General features: G+C 54.8%; 7 protein-coding genes across 7 annotated transcripts in view; 2 read left to right on the top strand and 5 right to left on the bottom strand.

Moving 5' to 3' along the window:
- Window positions 1-198: 198 nt before the first annotated feature.
- Window positions 199-5,196, bottom strand: MONBRDRAFT_32407 (uncharacterized protein). The gene is made up of 16 exons (XM_001745731.1): window positions 5,142-5,196; window positions 4,787-4,843; window positions 4,498-4,544; window positions 4,340-4,389; window positions 4,159-4,239; window positions 3,870-4,053; window positions 3,570-3,774; window positions 3,259-3,453; window positions 3,078-3,158; window positions 2,812-2,943; window positions 2,150-2,725; window positions 1,746-2,072; window positions 1,488-1,634; window positions 829-1,338; window positions 666-745; window positions 199-555 (listed from the first exon to the last, which is right to left on the bottom strand). The coding sequence occupies exons 1-11, from the start codon at window positions 5,169-5,171 to the stop codon at window positions 2,651-2,653; spliced, it is 1,137 nt and encodes a 378-aa protein (XP_001745783.1). The 5' UTR covers window positions 5,172-5,196; the 3' UTR covers window positions 199-555; window positions 666-745; window positions 829-1,338; window positions 1,488-1,634; window positions 1,746-2,072; window positions 2,150-2,650.
- A 553-nt stretch (window positions 5,197-5,749) lies between these two features.
- MONBRDRAFT_32406 (uncharacterized protein) lies at window positions 5,750-7,601 on the top strand (the record flags this gene model as incomplete). The annotated part of the gene is made up of 10 exons (XM_001745865.1): window positions 5,750-5,825; window positions 5,912-5,977; window positions 6,092-6,166; window positions 6,299-6,350; window positions 6,419-6,484; window positions 6,587-6,678; window positions 6,750-6,880; window positions 6,966-7,095; window positions 7,247-7,330; window positions 7,479-7,601. Exons 1-10 carry the CDS (start codon window positions 5,775-5,777, stop codon window positions 7,599-7,601), a joined length of 870 nt encoding a protein of 289 aa, XP_001745917.1. The 5' UTR covers window positions 5,750-5,774.
- A 216-nt stretch (window positions 7,602-7,817) lies between these two features.
- MONBRDRAFT_8195 (uncharacterized protein) lies at window positions 7,818-8,339 on the bottom strand (the record flags this gene model as incomplete). The annotated part of the gene is made up of 1 exon (XM_001745730.1): window positions 7,818-8,339. One exon carries the CDS (start codon window positions 8,337-8,339, stop codon window positions 7,818-7,820), a length of 522 nt encoding a protein of 173 aa, XP_001745782.1.
- A 1,019-nt stretch (window positions 8,340-9,358) lies between these two features.
- Window positions 9,359-10,229, top strand: MONBRDRAFT_32405 (uncharacterized protein; the record flags this gene model as incomplete). Its single annotated transcript, XM_001745864.1, has 3 exons — window positions 9,359-9,481; window positions 9,587-9,632; window positions 9,674-10,229. The coding sequence occupies 3 exons, from the start codon at window positions 9,359-9,361 to the stop codon at window positions 10,069-10,071; spliced, it is 567 nt and encodes a 188-aa protein (XP_001745916.1). The 3' UTR covers window positions 10,072-10,229.
- Window positions 10,216-13,381, bottom strand: MONBRDRAFT_37054 (uncharacterized protein; the record flags this gene model as incomplete). The annotated part of the gene is made up of 5 exons (XM_001745729.1): window positions 10,216-10,709; window positions 11,016-11,770; window positions 12,380-12,429; window positions 12,522-12,695; window positions 13,339-13,381. 5 exons carry the CDS (start codon window positions 13,379-13,381, stop codon window positions 10,286-10,288), a joined length of 1,446 nt encoding a protein of 481 aa, XP_001745781.1. The 3' UTR covers window positions 10,216-10,285.
- Window positions 13,382-14,265: 884 nt separating this feature from the next.
- Window positions 14,266-15,391, bottom strand: MONBRDRAFT_8192 (uncharacterized protein; the record flags this gene model as incomplete). Its single annotated transcript, XM_001745728.1, has 2 exons — window positions 14,266-14,543; window positions 14,677-15,391. The coding sequence occupies 2 exons, from the start codon at window positions 15,389-15,391 to the stop codon at window positions 14,266-14,268; spliced, it is 993 nt and encodes a 330-aa protein (XP_001745780.1).
- A 574-nt stretch (window positions 15,392-15,965) lies between these two features.
- Window positions 15,966-17,914, bottom strand: part of MONBRDRAFT_8191 (uncharacterized protein) — a gene marked incomplete at both ends in the record, with an annotated part of 10,240 nt that continues 8,291 nt past the window's right edge. The window contains 5 exons of the mRNA XM_001745727.1: window positions 15,966-16,085; window positions 16,172-16,262; window positions 16,560-16,687; window positions 17,107-17,192; window positions 17,620-17,815. Coding sequence (XP_001745779.1) covers window positions 15,966-16,085; window positions 16,172-16,262; window positions 16,560-16,687; window positions 17,107-17,192; window positions 17,620-17,815 — 621 coding nt within the window. The remainder of the gene's footprint in view (window positions 16,086-16,171; window positions 16,263-16,559; window positions 16,688-17,106; window positions 17,193-17,619; window positions 17,816-17,914) is intronic.

Below are 17,914 nucleotides of genomic sequence, written 5' to 3'. Positions count from 1 at the left end.
GGGGGGGGGGGGGGGGTGGAGAAACGGCAGCGAGTGGGGGGCAGGAGGGGGCGGGTGTTTAGCTGGACAAGAAAGGAGATTGCCGTCTGGTGGCTGTGCTGGGTCTGAGGGGTAGCTGATGCTCTGCCTTGATGCTGGTGGTTTGGTTCGCTGCTTGGTGTTGAAGGGTCTTGGAGCGCGTTGGGGACGCTGTTTGCACGAATGCACGTGTTGGAGTTGGGCTTTTGCGGCCGGGTGTTGCACTCGGCTCGCCACGTGCTCACTGGCTTTGATATCTTGACTTTTGGACGCTCAGGGTGCACATCAGGGCAACTGGATCGCGTGGAGAGCGTGGCGAGGTGATATCTTTCTCGAGCATTTCTTTGACGCCCGCAACGATGGCAATTCTCGAAGCTGCGGTCGCCGTGGTGATCGGTTTGATCATCTACAAATGGATGGCCAAACCAGCCGATTCCGAGCCCCTGGTCTCCATTGAGGAGCTGGCTCAGCTGGGTCCGCACGAGTGCTTGGAGCTGATTTTCGAGGGCACCGGTGGCACCTCCAAGGGACCTGTCCGTACGTGGAAGCAGCTCGACGCCCGACTCTTGTCTTGCTCGCCCTTGCGCTCGCTTCCCCCTTCAAACACATTTGCTGGTGGCCTGATTCGCGTTTTCGGCGCATTGCAGAGGAGGAAAGCACTGCCGAGCTGAGTGACTTTGCCCCATTTTCAGAGCGCAAGACGCTCGATATCCTGCCGCTCCTGCGCGTAAGCTTTTTGTTTTTCCCCGGACCCCTCTCTCTTGGAGGGATTGGCCGCAAACCACGCTCATGCGAATGCGGCCTTTGCAGGATGAAAAAGTTCACGTCTACACCTACGATCGTGTGGCCCACGCCATTGTCCTCGTGGAGGCCAAGGTCGATAACGACAACGCTGCCTTTTTTTACCAGCAACAGCGCCGCAACGCCCAGCGTGTGTTCGTCATTGGTGCCGACCAATTTGCTGCCGCAGTTCAAAAGGTGGTGGGCACCAGCCTGCAGGATCGCATGGACCGCGTCATTCTACTGCACTCCACGGGCCGCTGTGGTTCAACTCTGCTCAGCAAGTGCATGGATCACAGCAACGGCGTCCGCTCCCTCTCAGAACCCGACGCCTACAGCCAACTCACCTTTGCATGGCGGGACGGCGAAATTTCCTCCTCGGAAACCAAAGCATGGAGCGCCGCCGTGACAACACATCTGGCCTTCCATTACCTGCGTCACGACCAACACGACGGCGGCAGCGATTTCCTTGCCATCAAGTTCCGTGCCTTTGTCGTGCTCATTGCCGACCTGCTCGCCCAAGGCTCTCCGGCCGCCAAGGTGCGAACCCGACGCACTGTCTTGAAGCATGTCATACTTTTTTTTTTTTTAAGTGTGAACCAAACACCTCGGCACACATTTTGCCTGCTCGGTATTCTCACCCCATTTTGATGCCACACCTCCCCGGCCCTGCCTTGACTCGGCTGCAGCAAGTGTTCTTGTATCGAGAGGCGCTCGCCACCCTCGATTCCTTCCTGATGGCCTTTAGCAACAACGCCGTGGTCAAGTTTATGCGCACTTGGGGCCTTGATGCCTATCTCGTGCAGCTCACCTGGATGGCTCCTTTCCTGCGCTCGGTCAGTCCTACCAGCCTTTGCTTCTCTTCACCTGTATTCTCAAAAACCAAAACGCGTGCCTCGCGCGCTGTCTTATTCTCTTTGGCTGCCTTTTCGTCTTTCCTTGGCCAGGTGGCCCCACTCCTGGAGGAGGAACGCTTCAACAAGTCAACGATTCATGCCCTTGGTATCGTGGGCTTTCAGTTTATGATGTGGCTCTCCTCCATGGACGAGGCCTGGAAGCTGGCCCAACGTGGCTTTTGGCATGCCACCCTGCGCTATGAAGAACTACTGGCCCACAAAGAAGCCATGATCCAAGCAATGATGCTTGCTCTGTACCCAGATTCAGACTTTCAACTCCAAGCCGGGGAACTCGCGCACGTCTTTGGCAAGGATGCCCATGGTGATGGCAAGGCCACAAGCTCGAGCCGCAACGATTTCGCCTCTTCTGGTGCTACGGTATGCTCTTGTCTGCCCTTCGCCTCCTCCAAGATCGGGACCGCGAATACTTATGGGCCGTTATTTGAATACTCTAGACTGGCAAGGAGGCCAAGCCGCTGCAGTTTATTCAGGACAGCGACCGCCCAGGTCTGGACGAACTCTTGAAGGCGCATACTGAGCTTGCGGCGTGCGACTACATCTTGCCCGGCACACTGCTGGTGGCAGACCAATAAATCCACACGCTCATCACCCAAGCACCAGTGTGCCTTATTGTCTTGAGATACGTAATGCCATTGATCTCTTCTCCACTTGCTGTGTGCATGTTTGTGTGCATCTTGTTTGGGTGCCAACTCGTCCCACGACACGGCAGCAAGACGCCCATGCTTTCTTCAGAAGCACCATATTCAGGGGCTGCCTCTCGCCGACACATCACTTTCGTGTGGAAAGTCACTGGTCAATTGATGGTGAACCCCTGCCACCTCGCGTAACACGGCCAGTCCACCAGATTGTGTGTTTTTGACCGAGCACAAAGGATCCCAAAGTCCCGTACGACACAAGTACCACAACTCCACATAAGCTTTGCCCAGACGGGAATTCTAATACATGACGACGGCACGGAGGCACTTGCCCGTGTGCAGCAGATCAATGACCTCATTCATCTTCTCCACACCCTGCAAATGAGTGATGACAGCACAGGCGTAAGTAGGGAGCGGAGAGCCAAACTGAGCGTTTGGAAACAAGGCCCACGATGGCTCACCTGGAAGCGGTGAGTGACATAGTGCGCAATGGGCAGCTCGCCGCTCATGGAGGACTTGACCAGCTCTGGAACCTGGCTACGCGACTTGTAGCCACCAAAGGCCGTGCCAGTCCAGTGACGACCGGTCACCAACTGAAACGGGAACATGAGCAGGGGTCGTGAGAGCGCTCACAGGGTCGGTCGACCAAAATGTTCGAGTCTAGGCAGACGCTTGAACAAACCGGCCACGACAGACAACAAAGAACGTGGGGCAGAGCAAGACTGACCTGGAAGGGACGAGTGGAGATTTCGTGACCAGCAGGGGCCACGCCAATAACGCAGGAAACACCCCAACCGCGGTGCGCACTCTGCATTTGAGAAGAACAAAGTAGCATGTCAGATTGTGCCGCCAGGTAAAACCAATGAGGCCGGAAGCTTGTAGAGGAATATGGTAAGCGATGGGCGCACCTCAAGGGCAGCGCGCATGCACTCCACGTTGCCCGTGGCATCGTAAGTGTAATCGATACCCCACTGAGTCTCGCCAACCAGGTACTGTTGCACGGGCTTGTCCAGCTTCTTGGGGTTGACACAGTCGGTGGCACCGAGCGTCTTGGCGATTTCAAACTTCTCCTCATTCACATCGATGGCAAAGATGCGCGAGGCCTGAGGGCAGGAACCGTGCAGACCGAGGAGATTGAGATGAGAATTCGAGCACGGCTTTATTGCTAGCAGAGACACCACTTGATGGTGTGAGGCAGATCCCAGGACACAAGACTTACGCCAGCCTTCTTGGCGGCCTGAATCACGGCCAAGCCAACGGCGCCAAGGCCCCAGACGGCGGCGCTGGTACCAGCCTCAAGCTTGGTGGTGTTGAAGACGGCACCAAAGCCAGTAGCGATACCACAGCCCAGCATGCAGACGAGGTCCATGGGTGCGTCATCGGCAATCTTGGCGCACGAGATCTCAGCCACCACCGTGTACTCCCTTTGGAAAACACACATGGCAAGCAGGGGAAGTGAAGGGGAGGCACATGTCCTGAGGAGTGACAAGAGGAGAGCATCGACGAGTTGACAACGCACGAGAAGGTGGAGGTGCCCATAAAGTGGAAAATCTCCTTGCCATCCTTGGAGAAACGGGTGGTGCCATCGGGCATCACGCCCTGGCCTTGGGTGGAGCGGATCTTGGGGCAAAGGTTGGTCTTCTTGGAGTTGCAGAAGAGGCAGTCGCCGCACTCGGGGGTGTAGCACGGAATGACCTTGTCGCCTGGAATAATCAGATTTCGAGTGAGGGGCATGAGCGGATATGTTTCAGCAAAGGTAGGCAGAGCTTTGCCCCAGTAGGGCTGAGTGAGATGACGAGCAAACTAACCGGGCTTGACAGAGGTGACGCCCTCGCCCACCGACTCGACGACACAGGCCGCCTCGTGACCAAGGATGCAGGGAAACTTGCCTAAATTAGGTCCAAAGTTTTGCGTTGATGATTAGCGAAAGCGGTTTTATCAGTCAAGGGAGGACAGCGAGGGAGGAGCGAAGGACCATGTCTGACGTACCCTCGCGGTCATGGCCGTCCAACGTGTAAATATCGGTATGGCAAAGTGCACTGTCAAACACCAAGGCATGTGAGTGCAAAGGAGTCAAACCGGTCCCGGCACAGCAAAAAAATAAAAATAAAAAAACAAGAAAAAGGTTTGGATCCAAGAGGACCTACTTGGAGATGACCTTCAGGCGGACTTCACCAGCCTTGGGAGGAGCAACCTGACAAAAGAAGCCAACAAGCCAAACAGCGCGGGAGGATAAGGGCAGCGGCAGGGCAGACGGTGGAAGGCGAGATGCCGATGAGCCAGATGGGCCATGTAGCACAAGCGTGGCGGCTCATAAACTAAACACAGGCTCGCCAGCCGACTGTGGCAGACTAGGCCACAGGCCGTGATATGCCAGGCCAAGGATGACAACAGTGGCAGCGGCCAAGAACACGACCACCATGGTTTCGTGCGTACCTCAATCTCCTCGATGGAGACTGGCTTCTTGGGCTCCCAGGCCACAGCAGCCTTGCACTACGCAGAGAGAAGGTGGGTGAGGGGGGCGGGCAGGGAGGACAAGGAGAAGCCAGTGTCCAGTCCACGTGTTGCGGAGAGGGAGCGGAGAAGGGAGAGGGGGCAGCGGCCAAGCCAATGTTCAGTGGTGCGCATGCATGCGTGCGTGCGCGAAACAAGACAAAAAAAAAAGGCCCAACAAAACAGAGCCAGCCAACACGCGCACATGGACACACAAAGCAAGTGGCCGTGCGAAGAAAAGGCATCAACAAGCGTGGTATCAAATGCATGGCGCTGCCGTTTGGTCCAGTGCCTTTACCTTGATAACTTGACCAGCCGTCGATGCCATTTTGATATATATGAGAGAGAGAGAGAGAGAGAGAAGACGCAAGAAGAAAATGAAACACGGAAATTAGAGAGATGAAGAGATTTCGAAGAAATGTCAGAGATGAGTGAGGTTCGTGCTGCACAAGCGGTTGGGTTTTAAAGCGTTTTACATAACATTGCAGAGAGAAGACCAAGCCGCTGCACATGCGGTAGAGAGAGAGCGCATGACCACACCATTCTTTCACACACTGTTACGACCCAAACGCGCATGCGACAGTAAATTGTCTGACAAATACGTGTGAAGCAGCTGCGTTCCCTCCCTCTGACCGTGTCACACGTCTCACGCACGCTTCCACATCATATCAAGCCAAAATCACCACACAGGCACACGTCCTTCTCGTCTTATTTTCTCTCTCTCTCTCTCTCTCTCTCTGGTCAGTGGAGTTTGGAGCCGATATGGCGGCGTTCCGGGGTCGGGGCAGCTGAGGCAGCGGGAGTGACGAGCCGGCGGTATCATAACGATATCATGGTGAATGCAATTCAAATGCATGTTCTCATGGTTAGGACTGTGTGCGCTTGGCGTCGGGATTGATCTGGATAGATTATCGTGCTTCCAACGCTGAAAATGGCTCTCAAGGAGGAATCGTGCAGCAAGTGCTTTGACGGTCGCCAGCTCGTGAGACCACTCGCCACCACTTGCTCTGGCCGTAGCCTTTTGGGTGGGTGAGCTCATCTCTCATGCTGCGTGGTGGTACCTCACAGGTCTACAGCCATGACAGTGAAACCCTCAAGTGCAACATGCGCTTTGCCGTGTACCTTCCCCCTGCTGTGCGTGTTCCGCTGCTCAGCGCGCCATCGGCACCCGAGCCAAGAACATCTTACTTTGCCACACACGCACGTGCACACACGCACGTTGCCTCATCTTCTCAGTTGCTACAATAGGCCGAGTCGCGCAAGGTCCCAGTTCTGTATTACCTGTCGGGCCTGACCTGTACCGAGCAGAATGTCATCACCAAGGTCTGCTCCGCAAAACCCCGCCCCGCCCCAAGCTTGGCGCTCATCCCTGCCTCTGCAACGTTGTCTCTGGATGGCCCTCGTCGTCCAGAAGGGCTCACTCATCAATGGATCCCCCATCCCTCTCTTAATCAGGCCGGCGCACAGCGCATCTGTGCCAAGCACAACATTGCTCTCGTGTGCCCCGGTAGATCAACACCCGCTTTCGCTGGCGCTTGGCACCTTGCGTCGCACCTCATTGCCGTTTCCTGATAGATACCTCACCACGCGGCGTCAATCTTGAGGGGGAAGACGATACTTGGCAGTTCGGCACCGGTGCCGGTATGTCGCGCAGAGAGTCAATGTCTTGCTCGGGAGTCGATGTCTTGCTCGGGCCAACTTTCGCGCCACCACACGCTCACGCATACGCAACGGCGCTTGTAGGCTACTACCTGAATGCCACCCAGGAACCTTGGTCCAAGCACTACCACATGTTCGACTATGTCACCAAGGAGCTACCTGCCCTGGTAGAAAAGGTCCGTCGACCCAACATTCTTTTTGTGCGCGCCAACAACTGAACACTCATGTCAACGTTGACATCTCATAGGAGCTGCCCGTGACCGCGACCAAGTCCATTTTTGGCCACAGCATGGGTGGCCATGGAGCCCTCATTTGTGCCCTGAAATGTCCTGGCCAGTATGCCAGTGTGACGGCCTTTGCCCCCATCTGCAACCCCAGGTATGCTGACCACGCATGCCCCTGTGCTTTCTTACCGGGGGCACAGGCACCTTGACTCACTCCGACTCCTCATGTAACCTTGCAGTGTGACGCCCGTGGCTTCAAAGGCCCTCAAGGGCTATCTCGGTGACGACAAGGCAGCCATGGAGGCTTACGATGCCACCTGTCTGGTCGGCAGCTACAACGGCCCCATGATGGACATTTTGATCGATCAGGTCTGATGGCTTTGGGCGGTGTCTGTGCATTAGCTAGCTAGAGCTCGCCTCGACGCCTCTGGTCCCCACGCAATGGCCTCGGTCTTCAGAGCCCTCATGCTGTATACACGGCCTTGACATTGCGTCTCATGCGCCAATCTCCACATGACAGGGAACCAATGATGGCTTTTACAAGGATAAAGACCTCGAGCCCGAAGCCTTTGTGCGCGCCGCGGCAGCCAACCCCAACATTTCGGTGCGCACTCCATTCCAGCCGTTTGCCACGCACGCACACTGCCTCCAAAGCGCAGTGCAGTGAAGTCGGCACCCTTTTCCTTCACGTCCTTTATCATACACTGCACCCCGCCCTGCACCCCACCCCACCCCACCCGCCACACGCATAGGTTGTGTTGCGTAAGCACGAAGGCTACGATCACGGCTACTACTTTATCTCCTCGTTCATGGAGGACCATGTTGATATTCACGCGGCCGCCCTGAATGAGGACGGCAGCGGAGCTGCCAACTAGTGCCTTGCAACAAACTACAAAGCAATGCATGTGTGCAAATCCCCCTGTGGTGGCCAATGCAAAACAATCCCCCCCACATTCGGTACCACCCCCAAATACCTGAATCCGCCAGCGAAATCCAGCAGTTTAAACCACAAGCATCATCATCGGTGTCACTGTGCTTTCAATTGCATCGGTCAAACAATAAATTCAAACGGGGCACATACAATTGCAAACCTACAGCTCGTCCTCGAAGTGGCCCTTCAAAGCTGACCGTGCAACCGCACCGCTAGCAGGCAGGGACATGGCTTGTAGACCACTCAATTCAGCCTCAATGTCAGTCACGTCGCGCAGCGCCGTAGCATAATCGCTCAAAGCCGTTGCTACGGCAAGATATTGTTCGATAGCCTGTTTGCACTCATGGATACGAGATCCCATCCGCGACCCGGCGTCACTAAGCTGCGCCGAAGCTTGTCCAGTAATGAGCAAGGTCCTCATTTCTTGCGCGGCTCCGATGCCCTCACGGAAGCGTTCTTCCAATGATGCTGTCCGTGTCCTCAAAGTAGCAACAGCGTCAGTCTGAGCCAATCGATCAAATCTATCGGTAGCCTCCTTGTGTCGCGTTCGAATGTCATCAAGCTGCTGCGCGAAGCGTCGCATGCGATTGTCGTCGGCCCCGTTGGCTAACTGGCCGTACACCCGCCGTAAAAGCACTTGTACTTTAGCTTGAAAATCTTGTGGAGCAGCCACAACAGCCATTTTGAACGTCCAAGAAGGAAAAGGCAATCAGTCTGTATCTCGGCCAGTCGCTATTGGAAAATGCCACTCGTGGAAGAACATCCAACACCAACCTCAAACCTCACACTAACATGTAAACGCTAAAAGCATCAAAGCAGACAAGATCTGCTTGAAAGAATGTGCCTTTAGCGAATTCACTTGTTAACAATTTCAAATGTTTCTTCAAGTTTGAGTCCGACAATGTTGATGATTTCTTGTGCTCGAGCAATTCAAAGCATTTGCGTTGCAAGCCAAAAAAAAAATCGCAGACACTTGTGATGGATGAGCAACCATGTCCTGCTTGTAGCTTGCCATCATGGAGGATGACTCTGCTTGAGTTGATGTGGTGCTGGCGGGCGATGTCGCGCACCATCGTTCATTGGCTCGGCGCTTGTCCATTCATACAAGATCTGCTTGAAAGAATGTGCCTTTAGCGAATTCACTTGTTAACAATTTCAAATGTTTCTTCAAGTTTGAGTCCGACAATGTTGATGATTTCTTGTGCTCGAGCAATTCAAAGCATTTGCGTTGCAAGCCAAAAAAAAAATCGCAGACACTTGTGTGATGGATGAGCAACCATGTCCTGCTTGTAGCTTGCCATCATGGAGGATGACTCTGCTTGAGTTGATGTGGTGCTGGCGGGCGATGTCGCGCACCATCGTTCATTGGCTCGGCGCTTGTCCATTCATACAAGGTGGCTGCTCTGGTACAAAACAGCCGCTGGTGTCGGGCACAAGATCGGGCACAGTGCCGTGCACACGTGCGACTCAGCACCATCGTCCAATCCTTGTGTCTTGCTGAATGGCCCGTCAAAATCAGCTAATCCCATCCCCAAATCCTCAAGCAACCCCTATGCAAAACAAGGATCAGAATGCGCATTGTGTGTCTGTGCATTTCTCTGCGCGTAGGCTCGTCTCCGAACCCATCGCGAGACCCACTTCAGATGCAACAAACATGCCAAATGCTCATAAGTTATTCGGACTCGGAAATGATTCACGACCATGACGTTCATCGACTGTGTGGAGAAGTGTTTTGACTCCCACCTAACTCTGCCTTTAAGAAAATGTTTTGATTCTTATCCCTCTCTCTCTCTCTCTCTCTCTCTCTCTTGCCAACTTGACTTGGTTTGCTCCTCCACGAGTGGCAGTTTTCGAAGCAGACTCGAGATTCCGCGCAAGTACCCCGCACCGCTTTCATCCTCAACATGGCCTTGATGCATCCATCACAAGACTTCGACGCTAGGATTCGAGCCGAATCACAACGCGTGTTCGCTCGGTTGGCTGACGATGTAGACAATGGTGCACTGCAAGGGATAGCCTGGCAGCTATATGATCTTCGCATGAAGCACAGAAAGGCTACTGTTGAATTTCAACAGTTGAATCAAGCCGAAGGGGTTGTCATTCTCAGGAAAAGGACGAGATCATTGGAGCGGCGGTTGCTTGAGAGCCTTGTAGCCGTGCAAAACATGAAGCAACTGCTCGATGCTGGCCAAGCGTCGGCGCAACTCGAAAAGACTGCCATGCTCATGAAAAATCGCCTTGACGAGTGCAAGAACGTCATGCAGGGCGTATTTGATGCAGGAGCTGCTTTGGGCGAGTACGCTGCCGTCCTGCACACTGTATCTGAGATTGAGACCGCTTTTAACAGCTTGCAACTTACCAAGCCACTGCTAGCCCTGAAGGCTTTGGGCGACGACGATGACGATGACCTGTAGCTTTGCGATTGTTTTTGTCCCATTGAGGCGATGCCTGAAAGATTGAGTCAATTGGTCAAGCCATCCTAATGAGATCGTGTTGCTGGTCGTATCAGTGAAGAGACTCTCATCGACAGAGCAAAGCTGCCACGCCTCAAAAAAATTGCATTTGCATCTTCAATTATTATCACTGTCATTACTGAAACGCTCATTGCAAACTCATCGTGTCGAGCTCTCAACTTTTGGTGGAGCTGGCGGACTGAAAGAACGTCGAAATACGGTGCTTTGTAGCCACGGGCTTGAGACTTCCCTTACTACGACTCGAGCCACTCACGCTATTGGCTCGTCCTTTCCGCGAGGCGCCGCTCGAAGCCGACTTGCGTCGTTTTGGAGACGGTCGATGCTCGCTGTCTGGAACAGTTGAAGGTGAGGAGGCTTGACTGGGTGGCAACTCCAAATTAGACGGGCTCTTGGCAGCCGCTGAAATTTTGGGCTTGATCAAGGGTGCCACGCTTGCAACACCCTCTCCTGACTTGCTGAAAAAGGAGCTGATGCGGGTTTGTGACTTGAACGGCTGTGCGGCGCGTGTTCGTGCCTCCTGCTGCTCGAGCGTCGTTTGTACCACAACCTTGAGCAGCGCTGAAACGCCGATGTGATCACTGTAAGACGGCGGTGTGTACACCATCCCTGAGTGTGGCAACTGAAACTGCATTTCGTAATCCTATTCGGCCATGTGTGAAGTCAGTCGGAAGCCAAAGTGTTGGCAAAGGACGGAGGTTTTGAAGAGCAAGAACAAATCCGCAAGACACGAACCGTTTTGGACCCTTCGACAATGCCCGTGCCTTCGAAGGGCGCTGGCTTCCAACTGAACGGCACGCCCAAAGTGAACAAATGCAGAGGCCTTAACTGATGAGAGGGGCATATAGCGTCGTATATTGTGCAGCAGGCATGTAAGCTTGACGCACCGATACTGGGATGTGGTGGCAGCCTGCGCACAGCGCTCGCAGTGGGGATTACGGCACCATCCATTGGCCACAAGTTGTGGCGCATTGGCGCAGTCGGCAGCAGCCGTGGTAACGAGGGAGGGTCGATCATTGGGCTCCCCTGAACCGGGGGGCGCTGGCGGTGGTGCGATGCTGCCAACCAAGAGACCAGCCAAGTCCTGATCCAGCAACACATAATCAATGCGTGACCCGCGATTCTCGTAGCGACGGTTCTTGTACTGATCCCAGCAGGTAAAGCGTGCTTGTGCAGTCGGGTGCAGCGTTGTGAACGAATCAAGCATGGCGAGTGGATTCTGGGGCACTGACGAGGGGACAGACAGCAAATCATCGATCCACCGCCCACACGGTGGGCTGGTAACTCGGTTTGCTATTGTAGCCAGCGCACGTCGCTCCATCTCGGCGAGCTCAATGCCCAATACCTTTTCCCAAATGTCAATCAACTGCTCAACGTGGAGTTCACCACCGTCATGGACGCGGAGGATGCGAGTGGCGTCGTCAGGGTCCGTAACGTGGCGTGCTTCCAAGGACACCGAGTGCCTAGCTCGCTGTTCGTCGGTATGGGTCGAGCCTATGATCACTTTCTTGCCAGCAACGCTGCGCAAGATTAAACGATACTTGGTTTGACGACCCGTGCCCTTGAAAGAGACCTCGATTGGCTCGACCGATCGTGCCTCGATGGCCGCGTGCAGCGTAGGCCAGGCTTGCTGCAGCCGTGCCTGAAGGTTCCAAAGCGTCTGTGCAGCATGCATGCATGTCTCAGCTGTGCAGCGCGGCTTGGAAGGACTCGGTTGCATGTGCGGAAGCAAACTGACCTCAAGACAGGCGCGGTACCAATGGCTCTGCTGGGTTTCCAGCTGAGCTGCCGCGCCGAGTGAACCATGGCAGATGCGACAGCAAACCAGAGAGCGCGCCGTGCCCTCAGGAGCGCTCTTTCGGCACGCTGTGCAAGTGCAGCCACGACATCCGCAATGGGAGCAGTCCGTAACCTTGAGACCTGTGGTGTCGTGGATGTAGTTACGCAACTCCGATGGCCCTATCAGGCATCCGTGGACATGTCAAATCCTGTCCCCGCAAGCTCAGTTGAGAAAGCCGATGAAGAGCGTACCAGCGGCGTCCGTGGGCCAATTTGCAATGCACCCTCCCAATGGAGCGTTGAGAAAACGCTCAACTTGAAGAAGGCGGCGATCCCAGCTCACGTCCTGTCAATGCCGTGCATTCAAGGAACAGCCAACCGAGCCCATCGGCCAATAAACGCAGTGCAACCCTTTGGCAGCTGGGAGCTCGGATTTTGGAAGAAGTAAAAGGGGGTAGAGCAAAAAGCTCACCTCTGCACGGCGAGCAATGTTGAGGTCGCCCACAAGAACCACAAAGTAACCTGCATCACAGGGCCAAAGAGCGTGAGTGAACTTGAATCCCTCAAAGGCACACGGATGTTGAGGGATTGGGTGGAGCAAGCGCCCTATTGACCTTCGGCCTTGGCCTTGCCCATGCATTCCCGAAGCGCCGTCAAGAACTTCATCTTGTATGGCAAACGGCTGGAGCCGGCACCGTCATTGGGCACGTACACGTTGAAGAGTGCCAGCTGCGTGGTTCCGGCACAAAACATGAGACACGAGCGGTGAAGGCTAAATTTACGATGAGCTGGGAGAGGCAGCGCACCGGGCCATGATAGGTGACTAGAGCACGACCCTCAATGTTGAGAGCTGGGTCGGAGAAGGGGCCTATGCAAAATGAACGCCGCCTGCAGGTGAGGAGGGGCGAGGGGTGGTATCCCTTGGACGCGTCGACAGGCGGGAACTGACGGGGGTCGGCACGCGTGACCGTGCCCTGTCTTGCATAGGTGGCTACACCATTAAGGCCCTGGTGTTGTCCTGGTAGCTCGCAGCAGCTGAAAAACGCCTCATATCCTATGCAGCAAAGGAAGGAGGCTAAAGTCGGGAACGCGCATGAAACAAGACTTTTGCAGAACATCCGCAGACCAACCGTCAACAAGGGCACCACACTCTCGCGGAGACGTTTGCAGTTTCTTGCGTTGGGTCTTGGCCTGCCATCCACGTGTCAGGACAAGGAAGTCAGGGCTCCACCCTCCCTCTACGTAAATGCGCGCAGCGGAGTGTCACGTACTTCCTGAATGCACAAGATGTCAACTTGATGCCGTCGAAGGAAGGTTTCAAGATCCCCGTGCCACCTCTGAATGAGCGACAGCGTGGGCTGCCACCCTGTGTACCAAAAAGGCATGAGCGTGTGGGCCGACACACCCGGTGATGAGTCGAGGCAAACGCACCTGCCACGTTCCAGGATATCAAGTGCAACGGCTGACACGCCATCCTCCACAATTGATCAATCTGCCTTTGCTTTATCAAAAAGAGAGAGAGAGAGAGAGAGAGAGAACGCCTGATCCAAGCCAGCCACCAAGCGCCACTCAGCGCCACCAACTCTGCCCTTGACGCTCGTCAAGCTCGCTTCGAGCGCTGCCACCGCATCCTCCTCACTCACGCCTCACTGAACAGAGAGAGCAAAAAGCGCATTAAAAAACTGTTTGAAACCGAAATTTTTTGTTTTTGGTCAAAAGCAGTTTTTTTTTTAATTTTTTTACATGACATTGTAATTTTTTTTTATTTTTTGGGGGGAATTTCATGTGATTTTTTAATGGTTTTCTGTGCTAAAGTACGGCAGTGGCGCTGGGTCGGAAGGGCTAGGCGTCGAGGAAAAAAAGAAAAGAAGATGCAGACGAATATCAGGTAGTGGGGATGGGAAGGATGGAAAGGGAACGTGGGGGGTTAAGGGATGTAAACAAGGAGATATTCGTGGCAAAAACAAACGGGCGTGTGTGAAGATGATTCTGGTGATAGTTAACTACGAACCTGTTCTCAGGTCCTGTACTCTACTTCGTCAAGCACACGGAGCGGTCAAGGGTTCAGTTATTTTGCCGATTCATAATAATATATCGATTGGGTGGGGCAGCCAGCACTTGACGTCATCGATTGTCTGTCTTGTACAAAGTCCACACGGCAAGCCTTGCAGACGAAAGGGAGAGGAGAGCAATGCGAGGCCGGGGGGCCACGAGCATGTCAAACCACCAACACAAGCCTAGGTCTGAGTTTACATTGAGCCTAAGAATATTTTTTTAACGAGAACAAACACGGGCCATTATTGTGGACAGACGTGCATGCGGAATTGCGTTTGCCTGCACACACAACTGATGGGCATATTAGTTTGGAGCCGACTGAAGACAGGTCGTGACCTCGCCCAGAATGAGGACGGCGGGGGAGGTGACATGCTGGCGAGCAGCCAGATCCGCGACCTGATCGAGCGTGGTTCGTAGTACGCGCTGCTTAGGGTGTGAGGCCCGTTCCACAATGGCCATGGGCAAACGGCTGGGGAATCCGTAGCGGGTTTGCGTGAGGATATTGTGCAGGCGCGGTAGCTGAGATACGCCCATCAAAAACACAAACGTCCGGTATGGCTGAAACTCTGGCCACCGAGGATCTAGAGAGTACAAGTGTGTACATGTCGTGAATCAGAGGGCAACCACAAGTGCGCGCACGTACACGTCCAGCTCACGGGCAGCAAAAAAAAAAAAAAAAAGGAGGGATATCGAATGCAGGTCATGATAACATACCAGTGTCGTTCTTGCCGTGAGCTGTGGTGACGACAAAAGAATCGGCCACGCCGCGGAGGGTAAGAGGAATGCCAGCCAGCCCCGGTCCAGCAATGCAGGAGGAAATGCCGGGCAGCACACGAGCTTCGTAGCCATGTTGACGGAAGCGCAAAACCTCTTCGGCACCACGACCAAACACAAAGGGATCACCCCCCTTGAGGCGAACGACGCGTTGACCAGCGCGCAGGCCGGCCAGGCAGGCATCGTAAATCTCCTCTTGGGCTTCATGCGCCCGCCCCTTTGTTTTGTTGGCCACCACCAGTCGGCCTCCAGCCAATGCCAAGATGGTCGGAGGTAGCAATTGATCTGCTACAACCAAATCCGCGGTTTGAAGCTCGCGCAAAGCTCCCAGCGTGAGGTGGTCTGGATTTCCCACACCCGCCCCGACGAGGGTGATGCTGGGGCCGGGGCTGGGTGCTGCGATTGATCCCGGCGGCACGTGTGTGCCAAGCGCCTCGGCCAGAGCTGAAGTGGTGCCTTTGTCCCAGGCAATCTGTGGCGAGTATTGCGCATCACGCTCCTTGCTACCAGCGCGCTGAAGCCGCTGCCGTTGCAGAACCACAACGGCAATCAAGACGGATACCAGCGCCGAAAGCGCCCCCACCAACACCACGATGCCAGTTGAGCTTGCCGCCCACACGTCTGCGCCATCATTCGCAGTGGTGAAGCCCGTCATGATTCAGGCAAACGAACCGACAGACCACACCAGTAATTGCGCACACCGTCTGATCTCTCTCTCTCTCTTCCTGTGCCAATCTCAGTAATCATCACCGAACCGCCCGCCCACCCGTCCGTCCGTCCGCGATCGATCCTGGAGAATGAGAGAGAGAGAGAGAGAGAGAGAGAGAGAGAGAGAGAGAGAGAGAGAGAGAGAGAGAGAGAGAGAGAGAGAGAGAGAGAGAGAGAGAGTTTGTCGTCATTTGGCGTCAAAGCCACACGTTTGTCTGACTTTTCTTTCTCAAAACCGCAGTTTGTGCGCTTTACATGTATTTGGCTTTTGTGGTGTGTGTGTGTGTGTGTGTGTGTGTGTGTGTGTGTGTGTGTGTGTGTGTGTGTGTGTGTGGCTTCTGTTGGTCGGCTGATGGTTCTCGCCCTGGACCATGACCATCATCTCATCATCAAGCCCATGGCATGGGAGGTCATGGTGTGGGAAATGGCATCGACAAGAGGCGTCAAATGGTCAAGATAGAAAGCAGCAAAGAGTGTTGGGTACATGACTAGGGGCAAGGAGCGGCGCCACAGACGCTGGCTTAAGCCACGGCATCGAGGGCACCAATGAGGCTCTGGCATTTGGCTTGGATGGTATGGATGTCCTGAAGCACCGCTGTCCAGGCCGGAATCTCTACCGTTGCTCGGTGGTCGGACAAAACCTGCAATGGATCAAGTGTAAATCAGTTTCTAAGCATATCGCTGCCCCACTGCACGACCGCGCGCCATCTGTATGATGGAAGCCTACCTGACATTCACGGCCTTGATGGGAGATGAATTTGGCTCCGGTGGCGTTCTCCATTGTAGCCTCCACCTCAGGTACACGGTGATGGCGGGAGCTGCGAGAAAAGCGCTTTCGTAATGAAGCTACTCGTGGACAGCAAGAACGAGCCATCATGCGCAGGGATCATGAGAACGACGTCGGGAAGCAGAGGCGCAGCAGCACAAGCGAGTATGGGGTGGAGGCGTACGCCGGTGCTTGTGGCCTGACGATGTGGTGGGCTCGGTGACTTGCAACTGCAACATGCGCAGCTCCAAATGGCCGTGGTTGACAAACCAGTCCAAGCTAAATGTACCGCAAATCGGTCAGACAACGACAACCTCACTCTGTATTAAACGAGGATGCGCGCACCTACCAGAGCTGAGCTGGAAGCGGTGGCTCGAAGGGCTTGATGGTACCAACAGTGGTATCCAACGGCAGCGGCTTGGGCACATGTAGTGACCGCTTGGCTTGCTGGACGTGCTCAGTCAGTTGCCGCAGCATCTGTGCAAAGCAATCCTGTCAGGGTTCGCGCGCCATTCACAAGGGCACAGCCACACGCGCAATGAACCATGCATGTGCATCCCCCACCTGGAGCATGTCACGCACGGTAATTGAATCATGAAAATATTGCCCTGCGCATGCGGTGCCAATCAAAATAAGTTTGCGACAGGGTGGCTGACAAGGTTCAGCAACGCATCAAAGGCACACCATCAATGTCTTGGAGGGCCGTTTGCAGCCAGATGAGGGTGGTGAAGGCTTGCGGTACTCGCTGTGCATGTTTGGGGCGAATGCTGGTCGTGATTGGAGCTACACGCCACAAACAGCAGGCAGTGAGCGCTCGCCCGAGAGCCCTGTTTCTTCTCAAATGGATGCGCACGCCGTTATCAAGGTCAGCGACGGGATGCAAGCCGTCGACGTACGAGGTGCACTATGACGGCGATGCTTGTGTTCCATGGGTTGATATTGAATGTCCTATAGCAAGCGTTAGAATAAGCGGCGGGCCGTCCTGGGGCGAGGGGGGGGGGGTCACTCATGGCCCCCAAACGCGCGTGCTTGGACACGAATGCACGTACTGCAGAAACAATCTTGGTGCCCAGGACCTTGACATTGCCATGAAGTGGGGCCATCTCCCTGTCAAATGTAAATAACAAACGATGGAATAAGCCACGAGTTCATGCTGCGTCGCGATGATGCCCCTGAGCCAGCGCAGGGCACGGCAGGGCGCAACATGGCGTGACACTGGTGCTTCACGCACCGGTTCGCTTTGCTCATCAGATGGCTTGTCTGAATTTGCTCCATGCGTTGTGGGTTACTCAGCGACGTCAGCCGGCGCCGGTCTCCTAGAGCTACTCAGCGTGATGAGCAAGGCAAAGGCCACATTTTGTCTCCAGTTGGTCAGATGGACTGGGTAGAGCTTTGCAACGACTTCTTACTGAGAGAGAGTCCCCGGCGAACTTCGGGGCCACCGGCCTTGGCCGCTTGTTGCGAGGCCAGGCTGGGCGCATCGCTCAAGGTCAGTGGCGGGGGTTCGGCCGCGTCCAGACGCGCGATGCAGTCCTTGATGAGCAACCCGACCTCGACCAGTTGTGCAGGCACAATCTGCTTGAGCAGCCACTTGCGCTCTGCCTCCTGTCGATGCGATAAAGGGCCATTTGGAAGACGCATATGAGAGAGAGACAGAGAGTGCGCACAAGAAAAAAAAAAGATGAGGCACGCGACATGTCAAGC

The sequence above is a fragment of the Monosiga brevicollis genome, genomic scaffold (assembly GCF_000002865.3).
Source record: "Monosiga brevicollis MX1 MONBRscaffold_10 genomic scaffold, whole genome shotgun sequence".
Lineage (NCBI taxonomy): Eukaryota > Choanoflagellata > Craspedida > Salpingoecidae > Monosiga > Monosiga brevicollis.
The sequence above is the reverse complement of the archived record's forward strand: the minus strand, read 5'-3'. Positions and strand labels throughout refer to the sequence as shown.

Excerpts from the sequence above, each read along its gene's own strand:
- MONBRDRAFT_32407 (XM_001745731.1), bottom strand. The coding sequence starts at position 5,171 with ATGGCATCGACGGCTGGTCAAGTTATCAAG. Across the intron at positions 3,775-3,869 it reads ATGGGCACCTCCACCTTCTC|GGAGTACACGGTGGTGGCTG; the intron begins GTGCGTTGTCAA and ends TGTTTTCCAAAG. Across the intron at positions 3,159-3,258 it reads GCATGCGCGCTGCCCTTGAG|AGTGCGCACCGCGGTTGGGG; the intron begins GTGCGCCCATCG and ends TCTCAAATGCAG.